The sequence below is a fragment of the Gopherus evgoodei genome, chromosome 5, assembly GCF_007399415.2.
Source record: "Gopherus evgoodei ecotype Sinaloan lineage chromosome 5, rGopEvg1_v1.p, whole genome shotgun sequence".
In the NCBI taxonomy this organism is placed as follows: Eukaryota; Metazoa; Chordata; order Testudines; family Testudinidae; genus Gopherus; species Gopherus evgoodei.
The window spans coordinates 5,305,582-5,322,688 of NC_044326.1; the positions used below are offsets into that span (position 1 = coordinate 5,305,582).

Sequence of the window (17,107 nt, forward strand, 5' to 3'; positions counted from 1 at the left end):
CCTCTGGACTTGGAGCAAAGCCACCCATGAAACAGGCACTAACCCTACAAATGCAGCACTCCGCATCAGAAATACAGCTCAGCGGCAGCCATTCCTTCCCCAGCCCTGTTGAGCAAATCTGGAACAACCCAAGCACGGAGCCTTGCGTCGTCAGAGCTCCAAACAACCGGGCCTCAACTGATGTTATTTTGCCCAGTTATACATCTCGATACACCCACTAATGGGAGGTCAAGAAATCAGACGGCTGATAGCTTCAGTCTTTATTAGAGAGATTAAAGAAGAGGTTCATGTTACAAATGAATATAGACCATTATCCTGCAGCTGGAGCCCTGACAGCATGAAGTCAAATGCCAGCTGGCACCTGTGGCGCGAGACGTCCTGGGAGCTGGAAGGGGCATGACCTCGTGGGATCCAGACTTAGCCTTCGGTCTGCCCAGCAGAATGGAAGGAACCAGCTAGCAGGGAGTAGGGCTGCAGTCCACACACTCCAGCCCTAGCGCCACTCAGCCACCTTCAGCTAACAGGCGTGCAGGGTGAGCAGCACTTTGCAGGATCGGGCCTGAGTGTATCCTGGGTCAGTGGAACCTACCGTCTGATGGGGAACTTTCCCAGTGCATCAACCCTGGAACATGCCAGTGCCCTGGCCCCCTTCCGCTGCAGCAGCAGAGACCCTTTCTCCTGTGCTGCCCAGCCTCTGGGCTACAGGATCCTGAGCTTCAAATCACGGGGCCACGAATGAATCCTGACTGCAGCATTCAGGAGACAATAGCAAGGCTCCGATCCGTGGGAGTGTCACGTGTACACTGGGTTCCAAATCGGGGGGGGGGGCAAGGCTGCCCTATCTCCCTCCTCCATTCCCAATAGCCTCCACCATCCTCCCCATTGCTATTTATAACTCCTTCCTTCTCATCTCCAGCAGCCCCCGCCCCCCCCCGCACCACTCCAAATGTAGCCTCCATGCACAGAGCACTCTGCTCATTCCTCTCTGCCCCCTGCCCCCTTGCTGGCCTCACGGCTGAGGCAGACCTACTGGGGGAAGGTGGGCGTATAGGGGGACAGGGTGAGAGGAGGGGTCGAGGCAGGGGCAAAGCCCTACTCCCTGCTAGCTGGTTACACCCAGCACTGCCCCCCCATCAGCCAGGCAGCCTTTGGGCTTCCTGACCCTGCGCCCTCTAGCGTACGGCCCCAAGCCCCCTAGAGCCTGGCCAAGCCTTAACCCAGAGCAGCTGCGTGTTAAAGCTTCCCAAGGGTTAGAAGCAGAACCTGGCTCAGAACAACCTGAGCATCAGAGGTGTAAAAGGGGTCAAGATCTGAACCCAGCTGGGAACTTTGCGATCCTCCTGCCCTGTAACCGGCCAAGCCAGCCCCACCTTGCTCTGACCCCTCCCCCCCGCAAAGCATTCCAGATCCAGGGCCAGCTTTGACCACCTCGCGTTGAACCGCTGTGCTCCTGCCTCCACTGGGAATCATGGTCCCAGGGCCAGATCCGAAGCCTCTCGGTCAATGGACTTGGGACCTGACTGAAGTGAAGGGGGCAGGATCAGCCCCTTGAACAGTATAAGATATTAGAGGCTCCCGTCACCTTGCAGTCTCTAGGGAACGCGTCAAGCTCGTGCATCTCCCAGCTTGGCTTTCCAGACTTAGTGAAATTGGCCTTTTTTTCACTGAGCAAAGCATGGAAATTCAGGAGCAGGCTTCAAAGGAGGAAACGGCAGCTTAAAATTCATCGCAGCATGTAGACAACACACGAAGGAAAGAGGGTTTGTTCTCAGGTAGGTCCAGCATCACAATTACTGTTAGGACCTGGCCCTTTAATCCTTCCTCCCACAAGGACCCCTCACTCATGCAAGGAGTCGCACTGACTTCAGTAGGGCTACGAGCCAGAATACAGGTCTTAGGATCAGCTGTGTGTACGTACACACGCATGTTGAGGCCACGTGTTAAAGAATGGGCTAGCGGAGTATTACTGTGTAACCCCGAACGCAGAAAGCAAAACAGACGTTTAAAAACCATCCTGATACTTCCCAGAGTGCACCAAGGACCCAAGTGTTTTTGTACCTGGCTGAGCTGGGCTCTACCATTTCAAAAGGCAGAGTTACCCACAAAACACTCAAACAAATGGACCTTTTAAAACTTTTGCGACTTTATTTTTATTTAATTTGCCATTAAAATACCCAACCCAAAATTTAAATAATGCAACAGGCAGAGCCGACCAGATCAAGCCAGGTGTTCCAGAGGAGCGGGAGACAACTTGGGGCTAGGGGAACAGCCCTGGATCTGGAGAGGATGATACAGTGGCAGGTGGCGACAGTCCGACCTCTTCCGCTGCTGCCCTGGCCGCCGTGTGCCACCCCACTGTATCTTCTTGCGAAGGCTGAGCCGAAACTTACCCAACGTGCAGAGCAACAGATCTGCTGGGGAAGCTGGAAATCTACTGACCGTTGAAAACTACCAGGGAAGAAAACGGGGAAGGAAGTTCCAGTCACTTAAAAGACCTGCACAGGACCCTGCTTTTTAGGATAATGCGCTGAGCCTCAGCCACCCTGCTTATCTACTGGTGGCTTCTTCAGCCAATTAGAAGACACCTGAGGACAGTGGACCAATCACCAGCACAACACACAGATCGGGGAGTGGGTTGATGCTCTTGCGCCAGGTTATGGTAAAATGTTTGAGTGAGGCCTGGTCTACAAGCGACCCAGGAAGAGCCGCGTGAAGCAGCACTGTGCAAGCAGCTGGGGAAAGAGATGATCATGAGAAAGGGGGTGCCTAGCCGGGCCAGGGGCTCTCAGGAGGTCAGCCTGTTCCCCTACATCTGTTCGGTGCAGAGAGCGGGTTGGAAAATGCCCCCCCAGTCAGTATTTCAGACATCCCAGGTTTGCACCCACACTGTGTCAGTCTTTTAGTGCCTTGCCTGGCCTGGCCACTGGGCCTAGGTGGAAGTGGGAGTATCCTGGTGAAGCCAGTGGGGTTGTGCTGGCTTACACTAGAGGTGAATCTGGCCCATGGCAATTGATTTGGCCCTTTATATTCCTGTATTCGCTTGTGGTTAAGGGCTGGCTCCAGAACAGCCTCAAGCTCCAGCAGCCTCGTTCCTTAGACGTGAGGAGTCCGAGCCCAGATCCTCAGAGATTTTTAGGTGCCTGACTTCCATGGATTTCAACAGGAGGGATTTCTCTCTTCTGAACCCCATCTCCGAAACAAACCCACACAGACACTTCCTCTCTCCTCCAGGCACCCTCATCTTGCCGGAGTTTAGGCTTCTGGCGCCACTCGGCTGAAAAATATAAACCCCTGGCCGACTTGGCGGGTCCTGCTAGCACAGGATGATCCTCCCACCCCATGCATTACTCTTTCCCCTCATTACGCTTTATTCACACAGTACCATTTCAGTTGAGATTGGCAGTGCGCACCTGCCATTCTTTGCAATGCCCCTGCTACCTTACAGCTCCTCAAAATGCTCCTCTAGCGCACTCTGGCCTCTCAGACTCTGGGATATCTGCCTGCCCGCCCGGAAATAGTTACTAAGGAAGTCATCTGGCGGTGACAGTGAATGATGTGGTGATCTGAGTTTAGCTGGCTACCAGCTGCAGCACAATAATTCCAGTGGGAATCATCCAGTGAGTGAGTTTGGGGGCAGGCGGGGGCTGTTCTTCAAGGCCAATCCCTTCAACAAATCCATCCAGAAGGCTCCAAGACCTTCCCTTTCTCTCCCCACTACCAGAAGGTCCATGGAGGCTGCATCATTTCATAGGCTGGGATGCTGGTAACGTTGACAGGGATGGAGATGATGGCCCAGGGGAGTCCATGCTGTTCCAAGGAGCGTCGGATCATGTACCTAGAGAGACAGAGACCCGCAAATTGACGCAGTGAGTCGGGAAAGAGGAGCTCGGCCCATAGGCGTGCGCTGGAGCCAACGAAGAGTGCAACGTCAAGACCAACTCAACCCCACAGAACAAATTCCACCGGCTCCACTAAGGGTCTCACTTACAGGGCCTGATTCGGGGAGGCACTTCCCTCTGAGGTCAGTGGGAGCTAAGTGAAGTCATTTCACCCTTCCCATGGGACACTCAGCACCTTGCAGAATCTGGCCTTCATCAGGGGAGGCCTGAATTTTCTGACAACTGCCCTGGCAACCTGCCAGGAGACTGAGCATTGCACTTAAGCTGCCTAAACAATTTCCATGTTTAAGAATCAAGCGAGGCAGCCACATGTGATTGCAGATGCCTCTTGCTTGCTGGATGAACAGGGATGGCTGAGTGGAGCGCCACGGTGGCTCATCAGCAGTGGGCCAGCCCTGGAGAGAGAGAGGCTATGCCCTGCAGTTTATGTTATCTGCTTTAAGCACTAGCTTTATCATTTATTCTCCATCACAATGCTGTAGATAAATGGAGCACTTCAGTCTCCATGGCCAGAGCCCATGGTCGGGGGCATGGACATTAAAGATCTGGAGAACATCTGACATGGTGGAAACAAAGGTGCCAGTGCTATCTTCATTTCATCCACACAACCACACTGACTTTAATGGGGCTGCCTGGGTACAACGGGCACAATCTGTGAAGATATGGGGGGGGTGCACACGTTGGGGAAAGGCACCTACCCATCCCTGCCCAGGAGGAAGAGAGCAGGAATGTCCGCCGTCAGCCTCGTGCTGTCCTGGATCATTTCGACGTAGAAGCTGTCGTTGTCGTACGCGTTATCAGCGATAATCACCGCCCTCCCACCGTGCTCCTGGACGACCCGCGTCTTCGACAAGAAGGAACAACCCCTGCGGCAGAAAATAATGCTGCGTCTGAGAGACCCGCTCGGCCGGCTGCCTGCACAGCACGATGCCTATGTCTCCTCTTTCAACGACACACCCCTTCCCAGCTGATGTGGTTCGTGCACTTCATACAATCGCTGCCCGCAAGAGCAAAGGGTGAAAAGGGCCATACTTATGTTTGAGCAGGGGAATAGGAAGCGAATGACCCATTTTAACCAAAGGATTTTTATTGTTCATAATAATAATAGAGATCTCTCTATCTATGCTTCACCAACATTCTCCCGCCACCCTGGAGACATCGGTGAGGGAGCAGGTGAGGAAACTGAGGCAGAGTGGTGCTGTGATTTGCCCAAGGATGCAGAGGGAATCTGTGTCAGAGCTGGGATTAGGATTCTGCAGCACCTGGCTCCCTGGCCTGTGCTCGGACTGGGCCTCATTAACGTTACTGTCTCAGCAAACTTAGTAATTAACCATTACCAAGGGTTGTGGTGGATTCTCCATCACTGGCCGGTTTTAAATCAAACTTGGCTTTTGTCTAAAAGCTCTGCCTTAGACATTCTTGTGGGGCAGGTCTCTGGCCTGTTAGACAGAAGGGCAGACTGCGGTCCCTTCTGGGCTTGGGATCTATGAAATCATCTCCCCTAAATCTCTTCTTTTACTTTCTCAGTCTTCAGGGCACCTCAGCGACACTCTCCAGCGTTTGTACGGTAACACTCCACCCCAAGAGCAAGCGAGTGACTGTGCTGGCATGTACGGCCCCCTGTCACCCAGCACCAGCTGTGATCGCTGGCCTGTCTGGGACGTTGTCCTACCATTGAAACTTGCCCGGCAATCCTCCACTGGCGTAGCCCTGGGCACAGCACGCAAAGCTGCTGGCTTCCACAGACTCCTTTGCTAACAGTGCCTGGGAGATAGCTACTGGCGGGCGGTGAGCAGGTGGTCTCGCTCCCACGGAGCAGGTGCTCTTGTCGCAAATAAATGCTGATCCAGCATAATCAGCTGCCTGACACGGTCCACCTACCCACAATGGGAGGTGTGACTGCAGCACGCGTGGGTGTGACCAAGCTGGCTTTGAGTGAGCTAACCAGTGAGAAACAGCAGTGATGCCACAGCAGCTGCCACTAGCCGCCTGACTGCTGTGTAGACAGACCCCCAGCGTCTCAGCAGCCAGGCCAGGTCCTTCCCTTCTCCACCTGGGAATGCATCCCCCCCAACTCAGAACTGGGGCAGTGGTGGGGCAGGGTGGAGCTGGCTGGCCGTGGCGGTGCCCATGCTGGACCTGTTCTGTGGTTATTAGCCAGAAGACTTCAGCCTCCTCTACCCAAGCCCCAGTGGCCAGGAGAAAGGTGGATGCTTTAGGAAAATGGTCCCAGTGAGAAGGGCCTGTCCAGGCTCCTGGCTGCTAGCCCACACGGCTGTTCTCAGAATGCTGGGGCTAAAAGCCTGTGTGAGCAGAGGGGCTGTTGCAGGGCTGAATTCCCCCTGGCACGATGCCTAGCAGCACCAGGCACACCGCGAGGAGGCAGGAGCTTGACAGCAGGGCCCAGGAGGAGTGGAGTTGAGGGGCAGCGTTGTTCCTTGCTCAGTTTCCTGCAGGAAACCCAGGAGGGCATTAACAATTCCTGAAGCTACATTAGTCCCCTCAGCAGCTGCTACTGAGTAAGTGACAGCAGTCCCATGCCAGACGTCTCCAGCTCCGACTGAGCTGGGATGTTTCATTCTTGGCAGGTCCCCTCATCTGTGGCGTTGGGAGGCTCACCTGGGCCCATGCCACAGCCCCCGAAATGTCTCAGGAGAAGGGGTGATGCCCCAAACACTGCCCAAGGTGAACCTTCGAGCTGTCAGAGGATTCCCTGGGAAAGGGGTACATGACTGGCCTGTTTCCTTTATATTAAACAGCAGCAGCTGCCTTCCGTCCGGGACCTCTCCGTACAGACATACAGCAAAGGGGAAAGCTGATGATGGAGTCGGTTTTGTCAGACTAGAAAGTAACAGGGGACTGGAGACTAATCACATTTCAGGTGTTGTCTACAAGGAGAAAATGACCAGCATACATATAACTCCCCAAGTGGACTCCCGATCCCGGGAGAAGTGTGTCCACACAAGGAGTTTCACTGGCATAACCAGCAGTATAGCTACCTCGGTAATATTCTCCAAGCAGAGGAGCCTCTACTGTCAGGGGAGTATGACAAAAATGAACATGAGCCGAAATCTCCACGGGACCGTTCCCCAGGCAGGCGCTCTGCGACGTGCCAGATTTCGTTCTGCTCGATGGAAAAAAGCCAACCCGCCCACTCCCTGAACACACTGTTCTAGAATCACACTAGAAATAGCCCCCCGCCCCCCACAATAGGTAAAACAGATAAGTCATCCAACCTACCCACGCTCCACCAGGGCGATCTGATCTTGGATGAAGACTCCATTGTTTAGCTCCCCGCATGCCTCCGGAGGGTCTGCCGGGACCAGGTGTATCTGCTCGTATCTCGTGTTCTCGGAGAGGAAAGAAAAGCAGTAGACTGGGAGTAAAGGCAGGGGGCAGCACTAGGGGCTGACTTGCTAACGTAGGTCTATTCTGGGGCCTGCAGTGACAGGCTTTATTTGTTCTGGGTAAGGCCAGCTTCATAGATCAGTTCTCACCGTCCTGCCTCTAACTAAACCCTAAGAAAACTACAGAGACAGTCAGATCTGGCCTTGTTATTGCTAGACTGCTGCATACTCTGCCGCCTATAGCACCAAACCTGATGGAGCTATCAGAGGAGTGTGAGTACAATGTAGTGGCTAGTACTTCCTCTTCCTTGCTACAGCATATTTCTGCCAACGATTCCCAACCCCCACAACAGCCACAGCAGGTAGGCAATGCTTATTACCCCCATTGTACAGATGGAGAAACTGAGGTACAGAGCAGTTCCTTGATGTGCCCAGAGACACACAGTGAGTCTGTGGCAGAGCAGGGAACAGTACTTCGGTCTCCGGACTTACAGTTCTGGGCTCTAAGCCCTGGATGGCCCTCCCTCTCCTGGCTCCAGCGTGGGAGCTCACCGTGCCATCTGTCCTGCAGGAGACCTGGCAGGGAATTACAGGGAGGTCCCGACTAAGGCAGTTGTTCTTAGGGACCCAGGATTGGATGGGAGCGTCTCCCCGTGAACTGGTGTTCACTGTGTACGTGTCCATAACCAGACAACGTAGCTCCCTGCCTTTGATCTCCCTGGCCTGTGAGGGAGATCAGATGCTGGGCGTGGTAGAGAACTGCCTCAGCTTCGGGCAGGTCTGGTCATGTGTTTCTTACTGAACTCATCCCCCTTCGCCCCCTTCTTTTTTATTACAGGGCCAAGGTCCCGTTTGTGCAGGTCACTGAATCAGAGTGGACAGGTGCTACCCACTTGTCAGTCCATCGGAGCCAGCCCCACATAGGCTGCTTGGGGCACTCTGCCAGCTCCCTCCCTCTGGATCGTGATTCTCCATGGCCTGTGCCTCGCGTGGTCCTTTACTCCCGTGCAAAGGGGCGACAAGACGAGCAAGGTGGAGTCTCTCACCCACTTGGCGCCATAACAGGTGCAGGGCAATGGTGAATGAGGCCCTCAGCCTTTCCTCAGCTGAATCCCGCAAGAGGCACTCTCTAACCCAGGGCTGTGAGTTCAATCCCTGAGGGGGCCGTTTAGGGGTCTGGGGCGAAAATCTGTCTGGGGATTGGTCCTGCTTTGAGCAGGGGGTTGGACTAGATACCTCCTGGGTCCCTTCCAACCCTGAGATTCTGTGATAAGACTTTACCATGCCAAGCAGGATGCCCTGCTGATGGTGGAGAAATGGCAACGTACGGCAGCATCCCTTTGTTCCAGGGTAAAGAGAATCTAGCTCCAGATCTTCACAAGTAAATAGGCTCCTAATGCTCATTGATTTCAGTGGAACTCAGGAGCCTAAACAGCTTTCAAGCTCTGGGCCTAGAAGCTCAGAGGTAGGGTCTACACCAGGAGGGGCAAACCTTTTGGCCCAAGGGTCACAGCGGGGTTGTGAAATGGTATGGAGGGACGGGTAGGGAAGGCCGTGCTTCCCCAAACAGCCTGGCCTCTGCCCCATCTGCCCCCTGACTGCCCCCTTCAGAACCTCTAGCCCATCCAGCCCTACCTGCTCCTTGTCCCCTGACCACCTCCTCCCAGGATCCCCCCACCCCCATCCAACTGCCCTGCTCCCAGTTCCCTGACTCCCCTCCCCCTGACTCCTATCCGTATCCCTGCCCCGACAGGCCCCCGGGGACTCCCACCCCCTATCAACCCCCCCCCATCCCCTGACCAGCCCCTCCTGGGACTCCCATCCCCTGACCGCCCCCCTGGGACCCCACTCCTATCCAACCACCCTGCTCCCAGTTCCCTGTCTCCCCTCCCCCTGACCCCTATCCGTATCCCTGCCCCGACAGGCCCCCGGGGATTCCCATCCCCTATCTAACCCCCCCCCATCCCCTGACCAGCCCCTCCTGGGACCCCACTCCTATCCAACCACCCTGCTCCCAGTTCCCTGACTCCCCTCCCCCTGACCCCTATCCGTATCCCTGCCCCGACAGGCCCCCGGGGATTCCCACCCCCTATCAACCCCCCCATCCCCTGACCAGCCCCTCCTGGGACTCCCATCCCCTGACCGCCCCCCTGGGACCCCACCCCTATCCAACCACCCTGCTCCCAGTTCCCTGACTCCCCTCCCCCCGACCCCTATCCGTATCCCTGCCCCGACAGGCCCCCGGGGATTCCCACCCCCTATCAACCCCCCCCATCCCCTGACCAGCCCCTCCTGGGACCCCACTCCTATCCAACCACCCTGCTCCCAGTTCCCTGACTCCCCTCTCCCTGACCCCTATCCGTATCCCTGCCCCGACAGGCCCCCGGGGACTCCCACTCCCTATCAACCCCCCCCATCCCCTGACCAGCCCCTCCTGGGACTCCCATCCCCTGACCGCCCCCCTGGGACCCCACTCCTATCCAACCACCCTGCTCCCAGTTCCCTGACTCCCCTCCCCCTGACCCCTATCCGTATCACTGCCCGGCAGGCCCCTGGGGACTCCCACCCCTATCAACCCCCCCCATCCCCTGACCAGCCCCTCCTGGGACTCCCATCCCCTGACCGCCCCCCTGGGACCCCACTCCTATCCAACCACCCTGCTCCCAGTTCCCTGACTCCCCTCCCCCTGACCCCTATCCGTATCCCTGCCCCGACAGGCCCCCGGGGACTCCCACTCCCTATCTAACCCCCCCCATCCCCTGACCAGCCCCTCCTGGGACTCCCATCCCCTGACCGCCCCCCTGAGACCCCACTCCTATCCAACCACCCTGCTCCCAGTTCCCTGACTGCCCCCCGACCCCTATCCGTATCCCTGCCCCGACAGGCCCCCGGGGATTCCCACCCCCTATCAACCCCCCCATCCCCTGACCAGCCCCTCCTGGGACTCCCATCCCCTGACCGCACCCCTGTGACCCCACTCCTATCCAACCACCCTGCTCCCAGTTCCCTGACTCCCCTCCCCCTGACCCCTATCCGTATCCCTGCCCCGACAGGCCCCCGGGGACTCCCACTCCCTATCTAACCCCCCCCCATCCCCTGATCAGCCCCTCCTGGGACTCCCATCCCCTGACCGCCCCCCTGGGACCCCACTCCTATCCAACCACCCTGCTCCCAGTTCCCTGACTCCCCTCCCCCTGACCCCTATCCGTATCCCTGCCCCGACAGGCCCCCGGGGACTCCCACCCTCTATCTAACCCCCCCCGTCTCTGACCGCCCCCTCCTGGGTCCCCAGCCCCTTTCGGAATGTGGCCCTGTGAACACAGGTGGAGGACTCGAGGAGCAGGAGCAAGGGCAGCCGCGCAGCCGAAGAGAAGCAGCCGTTTCCACTTTAAAGCACCGTTTCTCTTCAGCCAGCTGCGCGGCCACCCGGTGCTCCTCCTGAGTCCTCCGGCCTGTGCGCGCAATGCTCCTGCTGCCTGCACCTCCCGCCTGCTCCCCTGAGGCAGGGGATGCGCTGGTGCTGAGCTGCCTGGCGGTTCAGTGAGCTGAGGCTGCGGGGGAAGGGGAACAGCCAGGGGCTAGCCTCCCCGGCCAGGAGCTCAGGGGCCAGGCAGGATGGTCCTGCGGGCTGCATATGGCCCACGGGCCGTACTTTGCCCACCTCTGGTCTAAACACAGAACTTGGAGCTAGAAACTTGTGATCTCATGGACTGAGCATTGGCCTAGAAGCCACAAACTCTTGAAATTTAATCCTGCTGTGTGGTCTTGGGCAAATCACTTCAGTCTGCCTCGATTTCCCCAATCTGTAAAATAGGGATTAAAAATATCTACTTACCTTGCAGGGGTGTTGAGATGGTTATACAGTTAACGTTTGCAAGGCATTTTGAGGCTAAAATGTGATCCCACTAACTAGTATAGTACATAGGTAGCACTGTTAGTTGCTTGTTGGAGATTTGTAATAGGTCATCTGCATCTATGAGTGATTTCAGAAATGCAAGTTGCTTGCACAGATGTCTCTGCAGTCAGTATAACAACGATTTATAATTCTGGCACTTATCCAATCAGTTATGGGCCCAGCATCTCACACAAGATTAGGCAGACAGGGAGAGCAGCACCCCGCCTCCCCCAATCTATCTCGCAGAAATAACTTCTTAAGTAGTTCCAGCATTTTTCTCAACACTTGGATCTGCATTTCGTACCATGTTAACAGAGGAACTCATTTGTTTTGCATGTCCCAGATTGAGCAGGAACTGCAGAGTTCCCAAGAGAAGGTAAGTGGATCAGAGATTCTGGAGTAGCTGCATCAGAATTCCTCATTAAATTCCAAAATTCCATCTACACACATCGGACCAGACTCAGAGCTCTCTTACAGCAGTGTAAATCAGAGCAACACCACCGGCTTCAGTAACTGAGCTCAGAATCTGGCCCACTGTTCCTAAAAGGCAACAAATGTAAGAAACGACCACATGAAGGTTTCAAATCCACTAGCTGCTGTTGAAAAAATCTAGAAGTGAAAGGTCTAATACATATCTGAGCCTCATACTTACAAACACGCCTCCAAAATCTTTGGCAGGAGTAGCAGTGAAGATGTAGCGGATATCCCCGGGACTCAGCACTTGGAAATATAAATATTCATGGACGCGTAAACCTGCGTATTTAGGAAAAAAAATAGACAAGGGGGGGAAATGGAAAAGCTCTTGGGAAATTCCTTTGAAGAGATTTAAAACTAAATTCACAATCACGCTGCTGTGAAAACAGCTCTTCTCAATGGGGGTGGGAGAAGCAACAGGTTATAATATTTCATTTACACAGCATCTTTCATTCCAACTGGAGTCATGGTGGCTGGATATACTAGGCACAATTCACCTGCCACTCTGATGCAGCTAGTTCTGGTGTGTGTGGGAGGAGCTGTTCAACAGCACACAGCAATGCTGCATAACTGTTTAGAGCAGGAAACCAAGAATATGGGATTCCACTGAAATCACAAGGGATGTTTTAAGGAGGCAGAACTGAAATGACTCCTGGTGTAATTTGGCCAGGACACCTGCACCCCAGTGCTTGTGAAAATACGTCATGAGCTCTTTTTCCAGCCCCTGTCTCCATTATTTTCTTAAGTCAACTCAGTGCCATACCCCAGCGAAGGCTGCCCCACAGAAGCGATGATTGCATTCAGGATTCTGAAAAGATTTACTGATGCCAGTCTCCGGAACAATGCTCGGTGCCAATTCTACGCCAGCGAATGTCCCATGTGTTTTACGTCACCTCCAAACAAACAGGCTCTGTAATAGTAACCCTAGTGAAGGGGTGGGGGAGTGGCTACCTGGGACAAAGCGCTCCCACTCCTGGCGCAGTGAGGTCCCTTTTCCAGTACCCAGCACATACCACCTGAAGAAATGGTACGCAAAGCTCCAGCAGGCTTAACACAGTTGCGTTCCAGGCACAGCAGATGCACAATGATCGTTAGCTGAATCCCAAGACACTGTCATAGAAGTGCTTTAATTAAAAGCTCCAAATGTCCTGCCTCCGCGACTGATTCTGGAGCCACTTCTTTCCCACGGAGGCAATTAGGGATCCATTGACAAGCAGTGGGTGGAAAGCTTAATGCTGAATTTGCTACGGCACAGAAGCTGTCAGAGTTATGCCAGATCTCCTGGGAGCCTCTTACAGGTATGTCCTGGTTCTCTCTGCCCCGGCTGAGCCAGGGCAGGGGTGATGGTCTCCCACTGAGATGGCCCCTGCACCTGTCGTGTGAATCAGCACTTCCTGCAAGAGGCTTTGAAGACTTGGGATGGCTCATTTACATCTTGTGAAGGGAGCTCTGACTAGCAGTTACAGCAGGAGCATGGGCAGCGGGAAACCTGGGTTCTGTTGCACCAACCCCTGTGAGACCCTGGGAGGATCACTCAGACCAGCATTTTCACCAATGCCCACTGATCTCTGGGTACCCCCAATTTTTGCAGTTTGAGGCACCTTGGGCCTGATTTCCCAAGCTGCTTGAGCACCCACAGCTCCAAACGAAGTCAATGGAGCTGCTGCGTGTCTACCACCTCTGGACATCAGGACCCTCGAGGTGTGTCCAGTTGGGTGCCCAAAAATCACCCGTCACTTTTCAAACGCATCCCTTTCTCTGCCTCAGTTTTCCCTACAATAGTAAATGGGCATAACGACCAAGGGAGTTGGGAGGTGCAGGCGAAGCATACACTATGCTCTGGCAATCCAATTCACATTCTAAATTAAAAGGAGAGGACGGCTGTAGACCACCACACCCGGGCTTGGCCATGATCTCTTTGTGAGAGGCTGAAGTGAATGAAAAAAGACATTGACAGAAGCGCCAAAGGGTCAAACAGCTCTAGCAGCCCAGAAGACTGATTCACATGGAGGCACTGATGCTAGCACTATGGAAAACCCCCTTCCCTCTCAACCACAGACGCCTCTTGCTAGTTACAGTGTCAGTTCGGGGGGAGGTGTCTAATGGCTGGAGCAGGGGAGTCTGGGGATGTGGGTTTTATTCCTGGCTCTGCCACTAACTGGCTGCGAGTCCTTGGGCAAGTCGCTTCATTGCTCTGTGCCTCAGTTTCCCCATCTGTACAATCTGGGAAATGATCCTTATTAACCTGCCTCTCAAGGGAACCATGAGGCTTAAAGCTCTCCGAGCTCCATGGATGCAAAGTGCCTTGTCAGCGGGAGTTAATAATTACTACAGTATTCACAGGACGGTATGAGAGGGTACAAGGTTGAATGACAAATAAGGGCCTAATCCTGAGAGGTGCTGAAACCCACAGCTCTTGCTTACATGAACAGGAGTGGCCACTGTTTAGCACCTCTCCAAATGGAGCCCTAACCCTGTGTACTGTGGAGCACATTCTGACACCCTGCAGCAGCACTTCTGCTAACCTAATGTGAACCAAGCAACACTTAGCAAATCTCCCAGCCGCGGCCAGAAAATGAATTTGTGCAACCAGCTTGGACCCATCCCAAGACTCCTCCAGAATGTGACATAAAAACAGGCTGCCAGCCCTTTGGAAAGCGCCTCCAAACTGAACAAAGGTCATTTCTTGAATCCAGCGGAGCAATCTCCCCTCTGGGATCTTCTCTGCTTTCTCAATCTCTTAGCTTCTGTAGTCTCCCCTTATTTACCTGCTGGCTGCCCCTCAATCCTGCACTCCCTCCATCTTCCTTTCCAAAGCTCTTTGCATGAGTTTTAGGGCTGATTTACCGTGTTCTAATGGACAAAACTCTTCCCTCTAGCCCCCAAAGAAGGGCAGCGGCAGTGCAAGATTCTCCCACCTCAGCCGTGACCTGGAGGGATCACATCCCAGGGCAAGAGGATGTTGCATTATATTTTTCTTTGGCTCGCTCACTGCTTTCAAAGCCAGGACAAGCCAAGGGGTGGAGGTGGAGGGGGAAGAGAGAAGAGCACAAGGCACTCAGAAACAATGGGTCATGTGCAGTGAGCCGGATTGCCACTGCTTTGCAGAATATAGAAGTGAAAATGGGAATTTATAAATAGACTAAAAACCCTGACAGGTTTGGCAGGTCTCCACGGCAGCAAATAAAGCAGAGCAACGAGAATACAAAGAATAAATCATAATCACAAATTCACTCCAAAGTGAAACATTCAAGATTTTTTCACCCCCTCCCCAAGGCTTCGAACAGGCACCTTAACATGCATTTTAAACGCTTTCTTGTCAAGTCAGCACAGTCCGGCTGTGCAAGCTTACTGGAGAAGGCGCCTATCCCGTGCAAGCACTGGGGCACTCTCCAGCCCAAGTGGCCAGTACTCACCATCAACAGAAGGCCAGGCACAGAGATAGAGCACCAAACGCAGCCATCTGCCAGTGCTGAATAGCATGTCTCTTCACCAGCCTCCCCACAGCTCCCAAATGCACCTCTAACCATAGAAGTGTCAAACTGGCAAGAGAGCAGAGCTCGGCCTCTAGCTTCCACTCATTGGTGAGCTCAAGCAGCTGCTGATCTCATTGGTGAAGGTTTCACTCAATCCACTGCCGGCTACCAGAGGGTTTAAATTACCAACAGGTTCCTAATAGAGAGGAAGCAAAAAAATAATTTAATCTCAGGCCCACAAATTCAGCCCCCAGTGAAATTAGCAGGAGATTTTTCAGTAAGATCTGGCAGCAAAATAACTGGAAGCAAATTTGTCCTTTTCCACCCACTCCACTTCCTGAAGATAAAAGTGAGTTTCTCATTGCATATTCCAAGGAGAGTGCTGTGGTCGCTTCACTGGCCTGGGTGTCAGGAGGTGGGGTTTTACTCCAGGCTCTGCTATAGACGTGCTGTGTGTGTGCCTCAGTTTCTCCCACTGTGATCCTGACCATTCAAAGAGGGGACTGCGAGTTTAATACATTAAGGTTTGCTTACATGGGTGTCTTTACTTAAAATGAGTAGCCCCAACAGTCATACCGCAGGACTGGGAATAGACACAAAGAGTGAAAGCCACAAACACTGAGGAGAGAAGGGAGGGCAAGGGTTGCAGCCCCTGGGCTCTGGTTTTGCTTTTCACAATTGTGATTATAATGAGGTGATCGCTATTGCTTCTCTTTCCGATTCTCCAGCCTGCTCTGCTCCCACTCAGCCCCTGACTACTACCTGCCATCTCTGCACAGTATTTCACTAGCTTCACAACCACACCAGCCACCCCAGCCCAAGCCCTTCTCACAGCCTCAAGCCCCCCATTAGTTTTGCTGTATGTACATTTGACATTTTTAAATCCTCCAAATCCCATCCCAGGCTGCATTTGAGTCACTGTTGTGGTAACTAGTATCAGAGGGGTGGCCCTGTTAGTCTGGATCTGTAAAAGCAGCAAAGAATCCTGTGGCACCTTATAGATTAACAGACGTTTTGGAGCATGAGCTTTCCTGGGTGAATACCCACTTCCTCAGATGCATGTTGTGGTAACTATAAGCCCCTAATGAGGATGTGCTACGCTCATGTAAAGAAGGGCTCACACCAACACAGCTTAATCCACGGCAAATTTCTCTAATTTGACAGGGAATAGGTGCCCCCCTGCCTGTGACCCTCCACCATCAGACCCTCTAGTCTGGCCCATTTCCCTCCCTCTTGCTGCACTGGGGAACCCATCTACCTACCCCTCATTCACCAGCACCATTCCCCCACCTTGGCCCAGATATCACTGCTCCCACCCCACAGCAATGGGTGCTGTATATGGACTTGAATAGCAGATATTAGAAAAGTGAACCCCACCAGTACTCCCCCAACACCTGCCGGATAGTGAGCCCCACCAGTGCTCCCCCAACACCTGCAATGAGCCCCACCAGTACTCCCCCCACCTGCCAGATAGTGAGCCCCACCAGTACTTCCCCCCACACCTGCTGTGAGCCCCACCAATACTCCCCCCACCTGCCAGATAGTGAGCCCCACCAGTACTCCCCCAACACCTGCCAGATAGTGAGCCCCACCAGTACTCCCCCCACACCTGCCGGATAGTGAGCCCCACCAGTACTCCCCCCACACCTGCTGGGAGCCCCATCAGTATTCCCCCCACCTGCCAGAGAGTGAGCCCCACCAGTACTCCCTCCACCTGCCGGATAGTGAGCCCCACCAATACTCCCCCCACACCTGCAATGAGCCCCACCAGTACTCCCCCCACACCTGCTGTGAGCCCCACCAGTACTCCCCCCACCTGCCAGATAGTGAGACCCACTGATTCTTCCTGGCTTGCCAGATAATGAGCCCCACCAGTTCTCCCCCACCTGCCAGATAATGAGCCCCACAACACAACCCACCTGCCAGATAGTGAGCTCTCCAAAGACCCCGCCCCCACAGCCTTGCATCTCCATGGTCATCTGAGGGAAGGAAGGGCCGCTGGCTCCCAACCATAGA

General features: G+C 54.2%; 1 protein-coding gene across 3 annotated transcripts; it reads right to left on the reverse strand.

The window, feature by feature from the left end:
• Positions 1-2,123: 2,123 nt before the first annotated feature.
• On the reverse strand, positions 2,124-17,051 carry PRADC1 (protease associated domain containing 1). Of its 3 annotated transcripts, none has more exons than XM_030563187.1 (6): positions 17,011-17,051; positions 15,032-15,287; positions 11,794-11,894; positions 7,140-7,249; positions 4,598-4,765; positions 2,124-3,835 (listed from the first exon to the last, which is right to left on the reverse strand). In XM_030563187.1, the coding sequence occupies exons 2-6, from the start codon at positions 15,096-15,098 to the stop codon at positions 3,715-3,717; spliced, it is 567 nt and encodes a 188-aa protein (XP_030419047.1). In that variant the 5' UTR covers positions 15,099-15,287; positions 17,011-17,051; the 3' UTR covers positions 2,124-3,714. The 3 variants fall into 3 exon arrangements, with proteins under 3 accessions (XP_030419047.1, XP_030419048.1, XP_030419049.1); XM_030563188.1 differs by lacking the exon at positions 17,011-17,051 and adding an exon at positions 16,908-16,929; XM_030563189.1 differs by lacking the exons at positions 11,794-11,894; positions 15,032-15,287; positions 17,011-17,051 and adding an exon at positions 8,528-8,862.
• Positions 17,052-17,107: the final 56 nt, after the last annotated feature.

What these genes read in the sequence shown, in the direction of transcription:
- PRADC1 (XM_030563187.1), bottom strand. Translation starts at nt 15,098, where the DNA reads ATGCTATTCAGCACTGGCAGATGGCTGCGTTTGGTGCTCTATCTCTGT. An exon ending in TGCCTGGCCTTCTGTTGATG is followed by an intron (nt 11,895 to 15,031) that starts GTGAGTACTGGC and finishes CTAAATACGCAG; the next exon opens with GTTTACGCGTCCATGAATAT. An exon ending in TTCCTCCTGGGCAGGGATGG is followed by an intron (nt 3,836 to 4,597) that starts GTAGGTGCCTTT and finishes CTGTCTCTCTAG; the next exon opens with GTACATGATCCGACGCTCCT.